The sequence below is a fragment of the Geotrypetes seraphini genome, chromosome 3, assembly GCF_902459505.1.
Source record: "Geotrypetes seraphini chromosome 3, aGeoSer1.1, whole genome shotgun sequence".
Classification (NCBI taxonomy): domain Eukaryota; kingdom Metazoa; phylum Chordata; class Amphibia; order Gymnophiona; family Dermophiidae; genus Geotrypetes; species Geotrypetes seraphini.
In genome coordinates this window covers 43452285-43471733 of record NC_047086.1, presented here as the reverse complement: position 1 = coordinate 43471733, position 19449 = coordinate 43452285, and the positions used below count along the sequence as shown (strand labels likewise).

The 19449-nt window shown below is 43.5% G+C and overlaps 1 protein-coding gene across 3 annotated transcripts in view; it reads left to right on the top strand.

Annotated features, from left to right (window-relative positions):
* Window positions 1-19449, top strand: part of TTK (TTK protein kinase) — a 184222-nt gene that overhangs the window by 146588 nt on the left and 18185 nt on the right. For all 3 annotated transcript variants that reach the window (XM_033938823.1, XM_033938822.1, XM_033938824.1), the window contains one exon: window positions 14634-14728. In XM_033938823.1, the coding sequence (XP_033794714.1) occupies window positions 14634-14728 (95 nt within the window). The remainder of the gene's footprint in view (window positions 1-14633; window positions 14729-19449) is intronic.

The following is a 19449-nucleotide window of genomic DNA, read 5'->3' as shown; positions in this document are numbered from 1 at the left end:
CCTAATCTAACTGGCGCTGAATGGGAGGAAGTGCAGCTACTCCATTGTTCGCAGGAGAAAATTTCAGTCTTATCTCGCTGGATCCCTTGGCTGAAGTCCGGGGGATGTTCTGATTTTGCAATGAAAGGGTGCGACTTCGGGATGAATTTACTACCTTGGCATTAGAACTGGGCACTTGTATGGGCAAGTGGAGGCCCACTTAGAAGAACATTAAGATGCTTTGGCTATGGTCGATACAAACGCAAAAGATCTGGAGAATAGAAGCCAGCGGGCTAATCTTAGGATTTGGGGTATACCAGAATCTATGGTGTCTGTGGAAAAGTAGCTCAACAAATAGTGCTTATGTAACCCCGACCCGCAGTGGATATCCATATTGAGTAGACCCATCAAGTTTTGGCTGCCCCTCGGGGAAATAAGCCTAGAGATATTGTGGTTTGTTTTAGAGACTTTAAGACCAAGGGAGCTATACTACAAAAACTAGATTTCTCACTATCCTGAAATGGGACTCATTCAAATTTAGTTATTATGATCGGTAGCTATCCCGTCTGGTTATTGAGGGTCAAATGGTGAAATCTCTGAGGTGCAACAGGTACTGATTTGCCAAAATGAATATATTACATTACATTACATTAATGACTTCTATTCCGTCTGTACCTTGCAGTTCTAAGCGGATTACATCAAAAAGATAACTGGACATTTCCAGGAAGAGGAATACAATTAAAGACATTGGGCCTAATACATCAAAACGATAGCTGGACATTTTCAGGAAGAGGAATACAATTAAAGGCGTTAGGTCTAAAACCATTTTGAAGGGAGGATGCTAGGAGGGGGAGAGAGAGGAAAAGAATGGGGGTTAGGAAATTAGGATGAATTTCTTGAATAGTATGGTTTTGATTTCTTTTCGGAAAGCTTTGAGATCAATTGAAGCTGTCAGTAGGTTGGTGATGGAGGGGTCCAGCTTAGCTGCATGTGTTGCTAATAAGTTGTCGTACATCTTTTTGTGCTTAGTTCCTTTAAAAGGGGGGTAAGAGAAAGGGGACTGGGATCTCCTCTGTCTGGAAGAGAGGTTCTTATTTAGGCGGTTGTTTAGGTGGGAGGGTGCCGTTCCGTTTAATGATTTGAATAATATGCAATATAGTTTGAATTGGATGCGGGCTTGTATTGGAAGCCAGTGTGAATCTAGGAAGGTGTTGGTGATGTGGTCAAATTTTCCAAGGGAATAGATCAATCTGAGGGCAGTGTTCTGGACGGTCTGTAGTTGTTTTATTAAGTAGGTGGGACAAGGAAGGTAGAGGATATTGCAATAGTCCATTAGACTTAGGATTTGGGGTATACCAGAATCTATGGTGTCTGTGGAAAAGTAGCTCAACAAATAGTGCTTATGCTACTTGCTAAAGATCTGTAACCCCTAAGAAGAATTGGCTAGTGGAGATTCTGAAGGTAGCGGAGTTGTCTGCAATATGACTGGTGCGGTTATATGTCGAGAGGCATAGCAGTAATAATCTTCTGGGAGTTTTAATTGATATTAAGACAAGATGGAGATTTAATGGTCTTAGTTTCAAGATATTAATTCGTTCATTATTGGTGGAGCAATATATGAAGTACTATTATCTATTTATAACCTGAAGTGCATTTCACTTAGACAGTGGTCTCAAACTCAACCCTTTGCGGGGCCACATTTTGGATTTGTAGGTACTTGGAGGGCCGCAGAAAAAATAGTTAGTGTCTTATTAAAGAAATGACAATTTTGCATGAGGTAAAACTCTTTATAATTTATAAAACTTTCCTTTAACAGTTAAAAAGAAAGATATATAAACTTCCTGATCATGTAATAAAAAGTTTAGAAGAGCCTATATCATTAAAAGAATTAGAAATAGCATTGAAATCTCTTAGAGTTGGATCCGCTCCAGGTGGGGATGGTTTTACAGTAGAGTTTTATAAATCATTTCAAAGTTCTTTATTACCTCATTTACTAAATTTATATCAATTTCAACTAAATAATGGTTGTATTACAGGTACTATGGCAGAATCTTTGAATATTGTTTTGCCAAAGCCAAATAAAGATCCCATTCTGGTCTCAAATTACAGGCCTATATCTTTAATTGATGTGGATGGAAAATTATTAGCTAAAACATTGGCATTGAGGTTGAATAAGGCTCTCCCTTTTATCATTGGTGTACGCCAAACTGGATTCATTGCGAACAGACATTCATCTAATAATACAAGATTGGCTTTTCACACACTAAATTTAACAAAAAACATGAATAAACCGGCTTTTACTGTTCCTTTAGATGCGGAAAAAGCTTTTGATAGAGTGGAATAGACATTCATGTATCAGCATTAGAATGGTTTGGTGTAGGTTTTGGATTTATTCAAATGATTCAAACTTTGTATAGCTCCCCTACGGCAAGATTATATTCTATATAATAAAAGGTTACCGGCGCTTCGCTGTTAAAACAGCGTGTTCCCTGCCGCTGTGGTGTGTGATCCGTGGCCGTGTTCCATTTTAGAACCCAGTGGCAGGGAACATTCTGGCCACTCCCCTCCTCCTGCCCTCACTCACCAACTGCTGCTGGGAGGAAGCACAGGCAAGCTCTCTTCCTGCCGGACCCCTGAGACACGAGCGCCTGCAGGAGGAGGCCCCAGCTGCCGCCGCCACCCGCCAACACCTTCCCAGTCTCCTGAGCTGCGACCTCGCCCCCCCCTCCCGATTGCCGACCTCGGTGGCAACCGACAAGTGCTGTGTCCCTCCTGCCGAATTCGAACACAGAGAGAGACAGCACAGCCAGCGACTCCCCCCTCCCGCCCTCACTCACCGCCAAAACCAGCTACTGTACTTTAAAGCCTCCTCCTTCTCCCGGCTCACCCGCATTTAAAATTCAGAGAAAAGCGCTGCACCGCGCTACTACTGGCCTCGCCGTCTTCTGTCCACTGCGGCCCGCCCTCTCTGATTACTTCCTGTTTCCGCTAGGGTTGGCCGCAGTGGATAGAAGACGTTGAAGCCAGCGGTAGCGTGGTGCAGCGCTTTTATCTGAATTTAAACGCGGCGGCTGGGAAGGGAGCGCGGGAAATGCTGCTGCTGCACAGGGAAAGCCGGGAAATGCTGCTGCTGCACAGGAAAGGCTGGGAAATACTGCTGCTGCACAGGGAAGGCTGGGAAATATTACTGCTGCACAGGGAAGTGTGGGTGGGGGAATGCTGCTTCTGTACAGGGAAGACTGAGAAATGCTACTGCAGCATAGGGAAGTGTGTGTGTGGGGGTGGGAGGTGGGAATGCTGCTTCTGCACAGGGAAGGCCGGGAAATGCTGCTGTTGCACAAGGAAGGGTGGGAAATGCTGCTGCTGCACTGGGAAGTGTGTGTATGGGGGGTGGAAATGCTGCTGCTGCACAGGGAAGGGCGGGATATGCTGCTGCTGCACAGGGAAGGGTGGGAGGGAAATGCTGCTGCTGCTGCACAGGGAAGTGGAGGGGACGGAGAGGGAAAGGGGGCCTGGGAGAAATCTTGGTTTTCTTTGGGTGAGGGGAGACAGAAGGGGGCCATGGAGAGACAGAAAGACAGGCAGGCAAGCAGCGCATTAGAATGAAAGACAGACACACAGAAAGACAGTGGGCAGAGAGAGAGACAGAAAGAAAGAAAGAAAGACAGACAGGGTGCCAGAGAGAGAACCAGAAAGAAAGAAGGACAGACAGTGGGAGGGAGAAAGACAGAAAGAAAGGAAGAGAGAGACAGGGGCAGGGAGAGACACAGAAAGAAAGAAAGACAGACAGACATATATTCTAACGGGCTTAAACACTAGTATTAATAATAATTTATCAGAACATTTTAATTTGCATAGGGGAGTTAGGGTTGTCCATTATCTCCTTTGCTTTTTGATATAGTTTTAGAACTCTTACTATTAGCTATTCAACAGGCAAAGGGGATACAGGGTATTCCCTGTAAAGATTGGGAATATAAACTCTCTGCATATGCAGATGATATTTTACTTTATTTGAGAAATCCTTCCATAACCATTCCTTACCTGTTAGAATTGATAGAAAATTTTGGAAAGTTCTCAGGATATAAAATAAATTGGAACAAGTCTGAAATTCTTCCACTTAATGTGCATTGTACAAAAAGTATGTTTGACGCATACTCTTTTGTATGGAAGGAGGATGGATTAAAATATTTAGGTATTTGGATTAAAAACACATTAGATAACACAGTGAAAGAGAATGAAAAACTTTTATTAGAAAAGGTAACAGAAATGTGTGAACATTGGAATCCTTTACATTTGTCTTGGTGGGGGAGAGTTCACATTGTTAAAATGATGATATTGCCTGTGGTTTGTTATCAAATGGGTATGATACCAGTGTTTTTTCAGGAGTTTTTTTTATAAAAAATTAAATTCTATTCTTACCAAATTTATTTGGCAGGGTAAAACTCCCAGAATTGCTCTAGTATCTTTACAAAAATCAATTAAGAAGGGTGGGGTAAATTTTCCAAATTTTTATAGGTACCATCAAGCCTATATTTTACGTCAAGGTATGTATTGGGTCCTCCCAGAGCTCATTGAAAACACTCCTGATAGGTTATATTTGGAATGGCGACTCATGTTTCCTTTACATCTTTGTTATGTTCTTAGTATCAAGTTGCCCAGATTATATAAAGAAAATAGAATCTTTATGGACACATGGAAAACTTTACGATTTGTTAATAACTTAACAACTATTCCTATTAGTAAATCAACAAATCAAACCATATGGCTAAACCCCAAGATTCAAATTGGCGGATTTAAGATCATCTGGAAGCATTGGATGATTGCAGGAATACGGACTTTAAATGATATTATTTCAAATGCTGAACTGATTTTACACAGTTGCAACATAAATTTGGCATTATCTTATGATACAATAATATTTGGAATGTCTATGAGAAAAAAGAGCCAAATATCAGCAAATAACAATAAACTTTTATTGATAATGACAGGAGTCGCCATTCAACATATTACCAGGAATTGGAAAGATCATAGTAGACTAAGTTATAAGTTTTGGTGGAATTCATTATGTCACATATATAAAATGGAAAGATCATTAGCTATACAACATGGTAATTATAAGAATTTTATTAAAATTTGGAAGCTATTAACGGATTATTGTAATGATTAAATGCCATTTTTCTGTTGAAAGATACACCATCTAATGTAGGGAGGAGGGGAGGGTTCACATTTTATTGTTCATCTTAGGAAAGAATAATGGGAAGGGTGGGTGGGAAGAGGGATAATTATAATTATACATATTATAAGATACATTAGAAAGAGTTACAAGTGTTTGTATTTTAATATTGTTGTTTTGATGTCTGTACACTTGATGAAAGTTTGAAAATGAATAAAGATTAAAAGAAAGAAAAGAAAGGTTGTTAGCTTTTATTTTGGTCACATTTGTTTAGCGATATGAATTAGTGAGGAGATTTTAAGCTGCTTATCCAGCCTATTTTTATATTATGCTCAGCACACAATGTTTTTGCTGTTGCATTATTGTAATGTAATTTATTTTGGACAGCCAGTCTTATTACTTAAGCAGCTTATAGAAACTTGATGGCAGATAAAGGCCAAATGGCCCATCTAGTCTGCCCATCTGCAGTAACCATTATCTCTTCTTTTTTCTGAGACCCCTACATGCCTATCCCACACCTTCTTGAATTCAGACACAGACTCTGTCTCCACTACTTCCTCCAGGAGACTGTTCTACACATCTACCACTGTTTCTGTAAAAAAGTGTTTCCTTAGATTACTCCTGAGCCTATCACCTCTTAACTTTATCTTATGCCCGCTCATTCCAGAGCTTCCTTTCAAATGAAAGAGACTCGATTCGAGATCTTTAAGTCTGTCCCCATACACCTTATGACAAACACTAAACACCATTTTAGTAGCCTTCCTTTGGACCGACTCCATCTTTTTTATATCTTTTTAAAGGTGCGGTCTCCAGAATTATATACAATATTCTAAATGAGGTCTCACCAGAGTCTTATATAGGGGCATCAGTACCTCATTTTTCCTACTGGTTATACCTCTTCCTATGCACCCTATCATCCTTCTAGCTTTTGCCATCTCCTTTTCAACCTGTTTGGCCACCTTAAGATCTATTCTATTGCAAATTTTTGGTATTGTTTTTTTAACTGGTACTAGGGAATGAACACATTTTTCCTGCACTAGATGGGCTTTTTTTTTTTTTTGGTTTGATTGTTTGTTTGTTTTTTTATTTTGGTTGCCTGTTTGCTAAATGAAATTTTGTTGTGGATACACAGGATTCCATACTTGAACTTTTGATTCCCATTTGCTATGAACTGCAGAAGGATATCCCTTTAAGATCATGAGAACTCCTTCCCTTCTGCAGTGGAGCATAGCACCCTCCTCGGTTATTCCTTCTGCAAACAAATTCAGAAGGTGTGTTTTGCTCTGCTCTGCTCTGCTCTGGTGTTTTGGGGTTTTTTTCTTTCTTATTTTCTTGTTTTTCTGCTGGATTTTTAAAGTTCTTCGTGGCTTCAGTGCTCGGAGATCCCCTGCTCGTGCATACTCTGCTGGGAAAAGGATGCAGTCCTGCATGGTAGGACTGCTGCTCCCATGACAATCTCTGAGTTCCTGTGGAACCAGCCTGCTTTGGGTCTCTTCAGGAGCTCATGATCCGTCACCCTGGGAGCAGCTCGCCTGCTGATTTGGTTAGAGGCTTGAGCACAGGTTATGTGACTCTGAGTAAGAACCCCAGGGGTATCGGGGAGCCAGCTGTGTAATGTCTTCCCCTGTCGCTGTCCTGGAGGTGGGTGGCCGTGGCCCATTCAGCCGGCAGCCAGAAGATTTCCTTTGACTGTTGAGGGACCCTCTCAGTGACCCCTGTGGCAGGAGTAGAGAACGTCCGGATTGGCCTTGAAAACCTTGGTACCTGGACTTGGAGTATCTACAGAGAGGCAAACCCCTGAAGCTGCCTGTTTATCCGGGGCTTCTCAGTCAAGTCCCAGTTGCAATGGAGAAGCCGGAACGCTTTGGTCTTACAGCATGCCTCTTGAGCGCACAGCCTTGATTCAGAAGGGTTATTCAGAGGTGGTTATGACTCTCCTTGGGGCCAAGAAGTCGGTGATGATTGCGGCTTATGCTAAGACCTGGAAGACCTTCCAGTTACAGTGTGCCAAGGACCAGATAGAGCCAGAGAGGGCTCCCGTTCTGGTGATCCTTGCCTTGAAAAGGGCCTTATGATTTCGTCCCTCAAAGTGCAGATAGCTGGTATCTCATGCTTTTGGGCTCAGAACGACCTTTGGTCTCTGGCTTCTCACCCAGATGTCACTCGGTTTTTGAGGAGGGCTCTCAGGCTGAGACCCCCGTTGCGTAGATCGTTCCTATCTTGGGACCTCAATGTGGTGTTGAAGGGCCTTTCCCGGGCTTCTTATGAGCCTCATTCGGAGGCTGCCCTGCTGCACCTTATGATCAAGACAGTGTGTTTTGTTGCCATAGTCTCAGCAAAAAGGATCTCTGAATTACAGGCTCTCTCCTGCAAGGAACCATTTCTCTATTTCACGGAGTTGGGGGTGTTTCTCTGCGCATGGTTCCTTCCTTTCTTCCGAAGGTGATCTCCATCTTCCGTGTTAATCAGGATCTTCGTCTGCCCGCCTTTCAGCCTACGAGTTCAACCAAACAAAATAAACTTCTGCACAAGCTGGATTTGCGCAGGGCCTTTCTCATCTAACTGGAGAGGACCAACAACTCCAAGATTTCTGATCACTTTTTGTACTGACCACCTTTTTGTACTGACCAGACATGCGAGACGGGGCAGGCCAGCCTCCAAGGCAGCCATTGCCAGATGGATCCATATGGCAATTTTGTCGTCTTATATTTCTGCCAGGAAACAGCCGCCTCTTTCCCTGGCAGTGCATCCACATGAGGTGCTGTGACCTCCTGGGTGGAATCCCAGACCGTTTTGCCTGATGAAATCTGCAGAGATGCTACTTGGGCTACTCTTCACACTTTTACAAAGTTCTGCACACTGGATGTGGCAGCTCGAGAGGATGCCACCTTTGGGTCCTCGGTATAGTGGGCAGGCTCATCTGTCCATTCCTAGGGTAGTGCTTTGGTGCGTCAGCTCAAGCATGGACTCCTGTGTATCGGCAACAGAATAACAGATTAGGTTCTTACCTCGGTAATCTGGGTTCTGTTAGGATGCTCAGGAGTCCATACTACCCTCTTTGTGTGGACTTGTTATGATTCGCCTGATTTCTACCTCGGACATTCCCAGTGTCCATCTTGGGACCTCTGCTATTATACCTAAGATAAAGAAAGGGGTGAGCCGTAGGCATTTGTGCCAATCAGGGCCTTAGCCCCCTCCCCATGCATCACATGATGCACTGAGGAGGGGAAGGCCTGCCATTTTGGATTGGCGGACCTCGGAGCTGGAGGAACTGTGCCTCCCTCCTGCTCTCTTCAGACAAAAGTACTGGGGAGGGGGTAGGTTCAGAACTTTCTTTTTTTTTTCTGTGATGCCATTTAGAACACTTTTTCACACATATGTTCTTATACTTTGAGAGTGATGCTGGCCATAAGGGCTCTGATGAAGATAAGAACAGAGCACATACAGTAAATTTGATTCATAATGGAAGCAGTTAAGAACATAAGAATTGCCGCTGCTGGGTCAGACCAGTGGTCCATCGTGCCCAGCAATCCGCTCATGCGGCGGCCCTCAGGTCAAAGACCAGCACCCTAACTGAGACTAGCCCTACCTATGTACGTTCTGGTTCAGCAGGAACTTGTCTAACTTTGTCTTGAATTCCTGGAGGGTGTTTTCCCGTATGACAGACTCCAAAAGAGCGTTCCAGTTTTCTACCACTCTCTGGGTGAAGAAAAACTTCCTTATGTTCGTACGGAATCTATCCCCTTTCAATTTTAGAGTTCCCTCTCGTTCTCCCTACCTTGGAGAGGGTGAAAACCTGTCCTTATCTACTAAGTCTATTTCTTTCAGTACCTTGAATGTTTTGATTATGTCCCCTCTCAATCTCCTCTGCTCGATGGAGAAGAGGCCCAGTTTCTCTAATCTTTCACTGTATGGCAACTCCTCCAGCCACTTAACCATTTTAGTTGCTCTTCTCTGGCCCCTTTCGAGTCGTACCGTGTCCTTCTTTATGTATGGCGATCAGTGCTGGACGCAGTACTCCAGGTGAGGGCGCACCATGGCCTGGTAAAGCGGCATGATAACCTTCTCATCTGTTCGTGATCCCCTTCTTTATAATTCCTAGCATTCTGTTTGCCCTTTATGCCCGCCGCCGCACATTGCATGGACGGCTTCTTCAACTTGTCAATCAGAACTCCCAAGTCCCTTTCCTGGGAGGTCTCTCCAAGTACTGCCACGGACATCATGTATTTGTGCATGAGATTTTTGTTACCAACATGCATCACTTTGCACTTATACACGTCGAACCTCATGTGCCATGTTGATACCCATTCCTCGAGCCTGATTATATCATGTTGCAGATCTTCGCAATCCCCCTGCGTCTTCACTACTATGAATAACTTTGTATCGTCCGCAAATTTAATCACCTCACTCGTTGTACCTATGTTCAGATCGTTTATAAAAATGTTGAAAAGCACGGATCCAAGCACCGAGCCCTGCAGTACCCCACTGGTGACGCTCTTCCAGTCCGAGTATTGTCCATTTACCCCCCACTCTCTGTTTCCTAAGCTCCAGCCAGTTTTTAATCCACGTGAGTATTTTACCCTTCTTTCAATGGCTCGCAATTTTCCGAAGTAGTCGTTCACCAAAAGGGTAGTTGATCGCTGGAATAATCTTCCACTACAGGTAATTGAAGCCAGCAGCGTGCTAGATTTTAAGAAAAGATGGGATTGGCATGTGGGATCTCTTCATGGAGGAAGTTAGGGGATGGGTCATTGGTGTGGGCAGACTAGATGGGCCGTGGCCCTTTTCTGCCGTCATTTTCTATGTTTCTATGACCTTGTCGAACGCCTTCTGAAAGTTCAGATATACAATGTCGATTGAGTCGCTCTTGTCTATCCGCCTGTTTACTCCCTCGAAGAAGTGCAGCAAGTTTGTCAAACAAGAACTGCCTTTGCTGTAACTGTGTTGGCTGGTCCTCATCGGACCGTGCCCGTCAAGGTGATCAATGATGCTGTCCTTTATCAGCGCCTCTACCATCTTTCCCGATACCGAGGTCAGACTCGCCGGTCTGTAGTTTCCTGAGTCTCCCCTCGAACCTTTTTTTGAAGATCGGAATAACATTCGCCACCTTCCAGTCCTCTGGAATCTTTCCCATTTTGATCAACAGATTGGCTGTTAGTTGAAGCAATTCAGTAATGGTCTCTTTCAGTTCCTTGATGACCCTCGGATGGATGCCATCTGGTCCCAGGGATTTATCGCTCTTAAGCCTATCAATCTGCCTGTATACTTCTTCTAGACTGACCATTAACCATGTCAGTTTCCTGTTTTTACTTCAAGTATATAGCCTGATGGGTTCCAGTATGCTGTGTATATCCTCTTTGGTAAATACAGGAGAAGAATCAGAAATATTACTCATAAAAAAGTGGATCTAAATGATGATAGTTTGACTTGTTGAGTGAATTCTCAGTAGCGTTGATGATAGTGCTGTTGTTGCTTGAATTAGCCCACCATTACTTTATCCCTCGTGGCAGCCTTGCCTGTCTTTGTAGTGCTCCCAATAATGGAGAATGGAGGCTTGGTGACACCACCACTGCTGTTTCCACAGCAACCAGGTCCACTGCCCTAAACCCTTCCCGGGCTAATGGATCGGTGGCTACTTAAAGAGGAAATGAAGTAACAGCCATCCAGTGAAAACAGAAGTTCTTATATTTTGGTCTGATTTGTTCCCAGAACTGTTGGATGTCCAGACAGTCCCACAACATATGTCTAAAGTCTCACAGAAGTTTTCCTAACTGGCAGGCCAACCCCTTCTGTTTTCACTGGATGGCTGTAACTTAATTTCCTCATTAAGTAGCTACCAATCCATTAGGCTGGGAAGGGTTTAGGTCAGTGGAGCTGGTTGCTGTGGATATATTATTGAATTTTAATTATTGGCTTAAGAATAGCCTTACTGGGTCAGACCAATGGTCCCTCAAGCCCAGTAGGCCGTTCTCATGGTGGCCAATACAGGTAACTAGTACTTGGCCAAAACCCAAGGAGTAGCAATATTCTATGCTACCGATAAAGGGCAAGCAGTGGTTTCCCCATGTCTTTCTCAATAACAGGCTATGGACTTTTCCTCCAGGAACTTATCCAAACTTTTTTAAAACCAGCTACACTATCCACTCTTACCACATCCTCTGGCAACGCATTCCAGAGCTTAACTATTCTCTGGGTGAAAAAAAATTTCCTCCTATTAGTTTTAAAAGTATTCCCTGTAACTTCATCGAGTATCCCCTAGTCTTTGTAATTTTTGACGGAGTGAAAAATCAATCCACTTGTACCCGTTCTACTCCACTCAGGATTTTGTAGACTTCAATCATTTCTCTCTTTAACCATTTTAGTCTTTCCTCATACGAGAGGAGTTCCATCCCCATTACCTTCTTGGTCGCTCTTCTTTGAACTTTATCTATCGCCACTATATCTTACTTGAGATAAGGAGACCAAAATTGAACGCAATACTCCAGATGAGGTCACACTATGGAACAACACAGGGGCATTATAACATTCTTAAGTCTTGTTAACCATCCTTTTTTAAATAATTCCTATCATCCTAGTTTGCTTTCTTGGCCGTCACCGCACATTGGGTGGAAGGTTTCATCGTATTGTCTACGATTATACCCATATCCTTTTCGTGGGCGCTAATCCCCAAGGTGGACTCTAGCATTCGGTAACTGTGATTTAGGTTATTCTTCCCAATGTGCATCACTTTGCATTTGTCCACATTAAATTTCATCTGCCATTTGGATGCCTTGTCTTCCAATTTCCTAAGGTCTGCCTACAATTTTCACAATCTGCATGTGTCTTAACAACTTTGAACAGTTTAGTGTCATCTGCATATTTAATCACCTCACTCGTTGTTCCAATTTCCAGATCATTTATAAATAAGTTAAATAGCACCGGTCCCAGTACAGACCCCTGTGGCACTCCACTGTTTATTCTTCTCCATTGAGAAAAATGACCATTTAACCCTACCCTCTGTTTTCTATCCGATAACCAATTCTTAATCCAGAATTGAACTTTGCCACCTATCCCATGACACTTTAATTTTCTCAGGAAACTCTTGTGAGGAACTTTATCAAAAACTTTCTAAAAATCTAGGTACACTATATCAACCAGTTCCCATTATGTCATATATACTCCAATCCTCATCTCTCCCCAGGACCACAACAGTTTCAACTACTTTAAAGGTTTACATCTCAGTCTGACAGATTTAGTATGTAAGTTTCCATCTGAAGATACCCGTTTTTCACCTTCAAATATTATCTCTATTGTGCTGTATATGTTTTTATTTTGTGTTTCTTTGAGTGCATACTTTCATTTGCAATCGGCATAAGATATATTTGTTTTTAGTATAAAATATTGTTTTATTATTTTTTATATTGCTTAATATTGCCAGTTTTATTCATTCTTATCTTTTCATATTCCTGCGTTTTATATGGATATTTGTTTATTTATGGTATTTTTATTTCTTTTGCCTATTGTATGGTATGGTATATTATGTATGGAGCTCCAGAAAATCCATCCATAGACATCATACTTTGTCTTTCACACTACGAACCTACTTCGTTCTTCTTTAACAATCACCTAACCTCTACCTTTTCAACCTCCACATACCTTTTTCACATGTAATCCAAAGCTGACACGTTGTGCACCTTACTCTTGTTTTCCATAGCGTCATGCACTCATACCGAAACACTTTCAATACTCTTGCTCCTCACATATCATCTCTCCATATGCAATTCATACTTTATGCTCATATGAAGCACACCATTTAAAAAAAAAAAAATTTTTTTTACACCCCATACATTCACTTCACACACTCCACTTTTGACAATATGTCTTTTAGCTTCCATGACTGATCATCTTTTCCATCTGTATTCCCTGGGAAAAAGCACACTGGTACTGCAGTTGAACCTGAGCAGTGCCTTTGACCTTGTTGATCATGACATTTTGCTCAGATGCCTTGATTCCATTGGCATTTCCGGACAGGTACTAAATTGGTTTACAGGTTTCTTAAAAAACTATATTTACCAGGTTTACAGCGATGGAACTTTCTCTCAGGCTTGGTGTAATCCCTGCGGAGTTCCACAAGGCTCCCTACTCTCCCCTTCACTTTTCAATATCTATATGGCACAAATTGGAAAAATGTTATCCAGTTTAAAACTGAAATCATATATATATACGCGATGACATTACAATTATTATTCCCATAACCTCACTGACTCAAGAGATAGAACAATTCATCTCATCTGTCCTTACTAAGGTAGAACAATGGGCTACACAATTTAATTTAAAACTGAATTAGGATAAAACTAAGTTCTTTTTGGCAAGTCCTAATAACAAGATCATGAATACCACTTTGAGATTAAATGGATCAAACCACCCAATTAATTCTACCATCAAAATCCTGGGTGTCATTTTGGACCGAAGATTGACTTTCGAAGATCACACTAACTCTCAGGTTAAAAAAATGTTTTTTTACTTTATGGAAACTTAGGTGGGACCTAAGGCTCCAGGGCCTATTCTGATTGGCCCACGCGCCTTAGGCCCCACCAGTAGGCGGAGCTTTGGGACGGATGGGCCAATCCGGCCTCATTCCGTCGTTGGCTGACTGCCGGACAGGCGGGTTTGGCTCCCGTCTGTCCGGCCAACTAGCAAAGGTACGGGGAAGGGGGGTGGGGGTGTCGTGGGGGTCGTCCAGGGGGGTCGCGGGTCGGCGGGGGGGGCGGTCGGAGGTTCTTGGGGGGGGCGGTCGTTGGAGGGAGGGAGGGGGGTTTGCGTCGAGGGCAGGAGGGCCTGGGATCCCTCCTGCCCGTAATGTAGTGCGGGGTGGGGGTAGGGGGTCGCCGTGGCCAGGAGGGTTTGGGCTCCCTTCTGGCCCGATATTGTCGGGGAGTCGGCGGTCCTTCGGGGTGGGGGTGCGAGTGGTCCTGCCGGGGGGGGGGCAGGGCAGGGCGGGTAAACGGAGAGTCGGGACAGCGCACGGAGAGTCAGGGAGGGCGAAAGGAGAGTCGGGGTGGCCAGAGGAGAGTCGGGGCGGGCGAAAGGAGAGTCGGGCAGCATGCGCGTTATACCCGTGAGCGCGGTATACAAAAGTTTTTATACATAATATTGTGGTTTCTGCGCGCTATACCCGTGTGCGCGTTATACACGGGTGCGCGTTATCTGCGTGAAAATACGGTAATTAACTTCCAAACAGCTAATGCCACATAACTTGACTTGTAGCATGTAGAATTCTATAAATTGAGATTATTTCCTATAGTAAATAACACACTTTTATTTTAAGCTTTGTATATATAAATGCGCTTATACTGTAAAAACAATGTTTGTCCTGGAAGCGGTCATTAAAAGCTGCATTTTGTGTGTAACTACAGGTTTAACATCAAATAAATCTCAGTGTATGAAAGCACAGCCTTATATTGCATTTAAATAACGGTATATAATGAAATGTGTGTTACAGAGAGGCAGGTCACAGCAGGAACAGAAGAAGTGAAACGTATTCTTGGCCAGCTTATTTGTCTGAACTCTCCAAATTCTATTTCTAGAGCAGCTAAGGTAAGTTTTAATTTAATTTTGTTTTGGCTTTTAAACAGATAAAATATGTTTTCAATGAGCTCTTCTCCAGATAGCTTAGGCAATGGCAAAAGCAGGATTTGAATCCAGGTCTCCTAATTTCCATTGTCCACCTGCTGACAGTGCATTAAAATACTGTACTTCAGATGAAAGCTAGGGAATAGCTTTGCACATTAATGGTGTTTTTGTAGTCAGTGTTCATAATTACTGATAATAGAAATCACATCTTGCTGAGGATTTTATTTAGTGAAATATTAGTTGTGACTTTGGACATGTGGGTATCAGAGCACCCTCAATATTCTTTCCAGCACTGCCCAGAGTTGAAGTCTTCTGGGATTTAGAGCTGCAAGGGAAAGCAGGAAATAAGGTTATGTCTCTACAGCTACTGCTTCCACTTCCTCCTACAGCCCATTGATCAGATTTTCCTTAGCCAGCCAATAAGCTGCAAAGGGGGCAGGTCCAATAGCCAGCCAATAGGTCACAGGGGAAAGCAGGATGGGTGTCTCCTAAGCTACTGGTCACACCTCCTCCTGCAACCTATTGGCTGGCTAAGGAATATCTGATCAATGGGCTTAATAGCAGGGAGCAGAGGAGAGCAGCAGTATAGGTCAGATATGCTTCCTGCATTTGGTCTACCTTAGAGAGGAGAAGTGCTGAGGGAGGCACTGGGAAAGGAATGAGGAATTGATAGAGAAGCAGGTAGGGTTACCAGATTTCCTCTTTAAAAAAAAAAAGGCACATGGCCCCCACCCTTCCACGTGTCATTCTCTATTTGACATAATTTTTAAATAGAAATAACTAATGTAATGTAATAATAATAATAACTTTATTTTTGTATACCGCAGTACCACAAACAGTTCAGAACGGTTTACAATGTAAGAGACTGTACATACACAGCAAAGATACAGTGCAAGGGAATGTGCTATGCAGTTGAGCGCAGTTTACAATGCAGAGGACTGTACATATTTGGCATGGGTGATTATATAGCAAATATACAATACAGATTTACCATGCAAGAGCCTGTACATATTCAGCAGAGATATTTATACAGTGAAAATACAGTGCGAGTGACTTATAGAACAGGATAAGATGCAAGAGACTGTATAATGCGGTTGAAATGGATTACTATGCAAAGATAGTTACATTATGGTTATTCTGGTAGAGTTTGGTTATTCGGGGGGGAGGGGTTCGAGAAATTTATCATAGAGGTAAGATTTGAGGGATTTCCTGAAGTAAGGGTAAGATGGGGCAGATGAGATGAGGGTGGTCAGGCAGTCTGTCCATCTGCCCCAGCTTGGAACGAGAGAGTTCTATTGAGGAATCTTTTGTAGGTGCATCCCTTTGGGGATGGGTAGGTAAACAGATAGGCATTGCGTGTGCGAGTGGTGCCTGGGTACGCAAAGTGGTGAGAGAGATATATCGGGGACAAGACAGATAAGGTTTTGAAGCAGAGGCAGGTGAATTTGAAGATGACTCTCGCTTCAATTAGCAGCCGGTGTAGTTTTCTGTAGTAAGGGCTGATATGGTCTGACTTTTTGAGGCCATAGATTAGGCGAACGGCAGTGTTTTGAATGAGTCGCAGACGTTTGATGGCTTTCTTGTAGGAGCCCAAATATATGATGTTACAGTAATCTAGGGTGCTTAAGATTAGGGATTGGACCAGCAGTCTGAAGGAGGGGAAGTCAAAGTAATGTTTGATGGTACGGAGTTTCCAGAGGGTGTAAAAGCATTTTTTGGCCTGAGCATTGGTGTGGTCTTCGAAGGTCAGGCAGCGGTCTAGGATGACTCCAAGGATTTTGATGGTGGGATTGATAGGGTAAGTGAGACCATTGAGTTGTAGGGTGGTGGTTGTTAATTTGTGATTGGGACTTGCAAGGAAGAGATTAGTCTTTTCTGGATTTAGTTTTAATTTGAACCTGGTGGTCCAGTGTTCGACCATGGTGAGTACTGAAGCGATGTGCTGTTCTGTTGCTTGTGACAGTGAGGAGAAGGGGATGACAATTGTAATGTCATCTGCATAAATGTAGGATTTCAGCTTTCGTGCAGATAACATGTATCCCAGTGAAGCCATGTAGATATTGAATAGGGAAGATGATGGGGGGAGCCTTGTGGAACTCCACAGGGGTTAGACCAGGTATGGGAGTAGGTTCCCTCGTTGTGGACTTGGTAGGTGCGGTTTTTTAGGAAGCCTGTGAGCCAAGTTAGTACCTGTCCCGAAATGCCTATAGAATCGAGGCAACTAAGCAGAATGTCATGGTCTACCAGGTCAAAGGCACTACTGAGGTCGAACTGGAGTAGCAGAGCGCTGTTTCCCTGGGAGAATAGTTGGAGGAGGTAGTCGGTTAGTGACGCTAGGACGGCTTCCATGCTGTAGTTAGTGTGGAATCCAGACTGGGAGTCATGGAGGATTTCGAACTTCTCAAGGTATGACATGAGGTCCCGGTTGACAAGGCCTTCCATGATTTTGAAGAAGAAGGGAATGTTGGAAATAGGTCTGTAGTTGGTGGCTGTGGAGAGTGGTTCTTTGGGGTTTTTGATAGTTGGGGATATGAGGATGTGGCCGAGTTCCAGCGGGAAGTAACCGGTGGACAGGCAGAGGGTGACCCAGTTGAAGAGCTCCACTTTGAAAGAAGGGGGAGCTATTTTCATGATGGAGGGTGGGCAATTGTCTAGTAAACAGTTAGATTTGGAATATTTAGAGTATAGCTCGAGAAATAGGTTCCAGTCTGGGTTTTCAAAGTGATTCCAAGTCATGTCGGCGGTTGAACCTTCGTTGCTTGGGGTAGGTAGGATGGTTGATGGGCTGGTGTTTGTTGTTGTAAGAGTGGCTTTTAAGTTATGAATTTTTTTGGCGAAGTAGTTGGCTAGGTTTGTTGGGGAGGGTGGAAGATCTGTGGTGGAGCTTTTATATGAGTTGATGTCAAATAAGGAGTTGACTAGTCTGAAGAGTTTATTGCTGTTCAGGGATGGGGTATTGATTAATTGGGCATAATATTTGGAGCGTTTCTCTTTGATCATTCTTTTGTATTCAATAGCTCTTATGCGCCAGGAGTATCTGTCAGCGTCTGTGCGGATTTGTACCAAATTCTTTCTAGTTTGCGCACTTCTCGTTTCAGAGCTAGAAGGTTGGCGTCAAATCAGTTGGCAGATGAGCGGTGTTTTTTTCTTGCAGGGTTTCAGTGGAGCCATGTCGTTTAGAACCTGAATGCTGAAGTTATTCCAACTTGGGATGAAGTTGGGGTTTGGGTCTGTGATGGGTGTTGGGTTGTAATGGGACCAGAATTCTTCAGGATTTAGTTGACCTCTAGTCCATATTATTTTTTCTTTATGGGTGGATCTTGGTGGCCTTTGGTTTTGTTTTTTGAGCCAGTGTAAGTTAAAGTTGCATCGGAGGTGATCTGACCAAGGGGTGGTGGTCCAGGTTTCGTCTTTAAAGCTTATGCTGGGGGAAGCGGGGGTATTGGGAAGGAATGAGATCAGGTCTAAGTGATGTCCTTTAGTATGTGTTTTGGTTGGGGGTGGTTTGGAGAATCCTAGGGATGTTAGGAAGGAGAAGAGATCAGAAACGTTGGAATTCTCTGCCTGCTCCAGGTGTAGATTTATATCGCCGGCGAGAAGGGTGTGAGTGCCAGTGGTGGAGTTTGCGAGGAGGAATTCGTAAAGATCTTCTTTAGCTTGGTTCCATTTGTTAGGGGGGGTGTAGAATACTGTAATGGTCAGGTTATCTTTACAGTCTGTTTTGGATAGTTTGCAGGAGAGGATTTCCAGGTCATTGGTCATTTTGGAGTCTAGAGTTTGGAATTGGAAGTGGTCTCAGAGAATTATAGTTAGGCTGCCTCCTCTCCTGGTATGTCTTGATAGCGGGATGATTTTGTAGTTTATAGGAAGTAGATCTCCAATGATGGTGTCTTGATCAGAAATTAGCCATGTTTCGGTTAGGAGAAGTATGTCGAGGTGGGTTTCTTCTAGCCAATCTTTAATCAGTTGGGCTTTGTTTCTAGCCGAGCGAATGTTCAGATAGGCACCAGTGATAGTGTGGTGCTCTGGGGGGGTTATGGGCTGTTTGATTGTTAGGCTTTTTAGGAGTCTGTTTCTTTTGAGTGATGGTCTAGGGAAGTGTCGGGAGGATTGACCACGGAGATCGGGAAGGGGCCTGATTCCTTGTAGTCATGGAGGGTACGGGAGGGTACATAAGAACATAAGCAATGCCTCTGCCGGGTCAGACCCGAGGTCCATCGTGCCCAGCAGTCCGCTCACGCGGCGGCCCAACAGGTCCAGGACCTGTGCAGTAATCCTCTATCTATACCCCTCTATCCCCTTTTCCAACAGGAAATTGTCCAATCCTTTCTTAAACCCCAGTACCGTACTCTGCCCTATTACGTCCTCTGGAAGCGCATTCCAGGTATCCACCACCCGCTGAGTAAAGAAAAACTTCCTAGCATTTGTTTTGAATCTATCCCCTTCCAATTTTTCCGAATGCCCTCTTGTTCTTTTAGAAGTAGGGTAGAAGTGGTCCGCCTGGTTTAGTGATTCTGTTCCAGGTGTGGTAGGTAGGGATAGTTTCGAATGCTAAGGCTCTGTGGATCCATTTCCTTGAGTTAAGAAGATAGAGGAGGAGGAGGGCTAGAAGTTTTCTTGTGAACTTGGACATGGTGCTCCTTGTTGAATTGGTAAGAGAGCAGGGCGTGAGGTGGAAGGTTTAG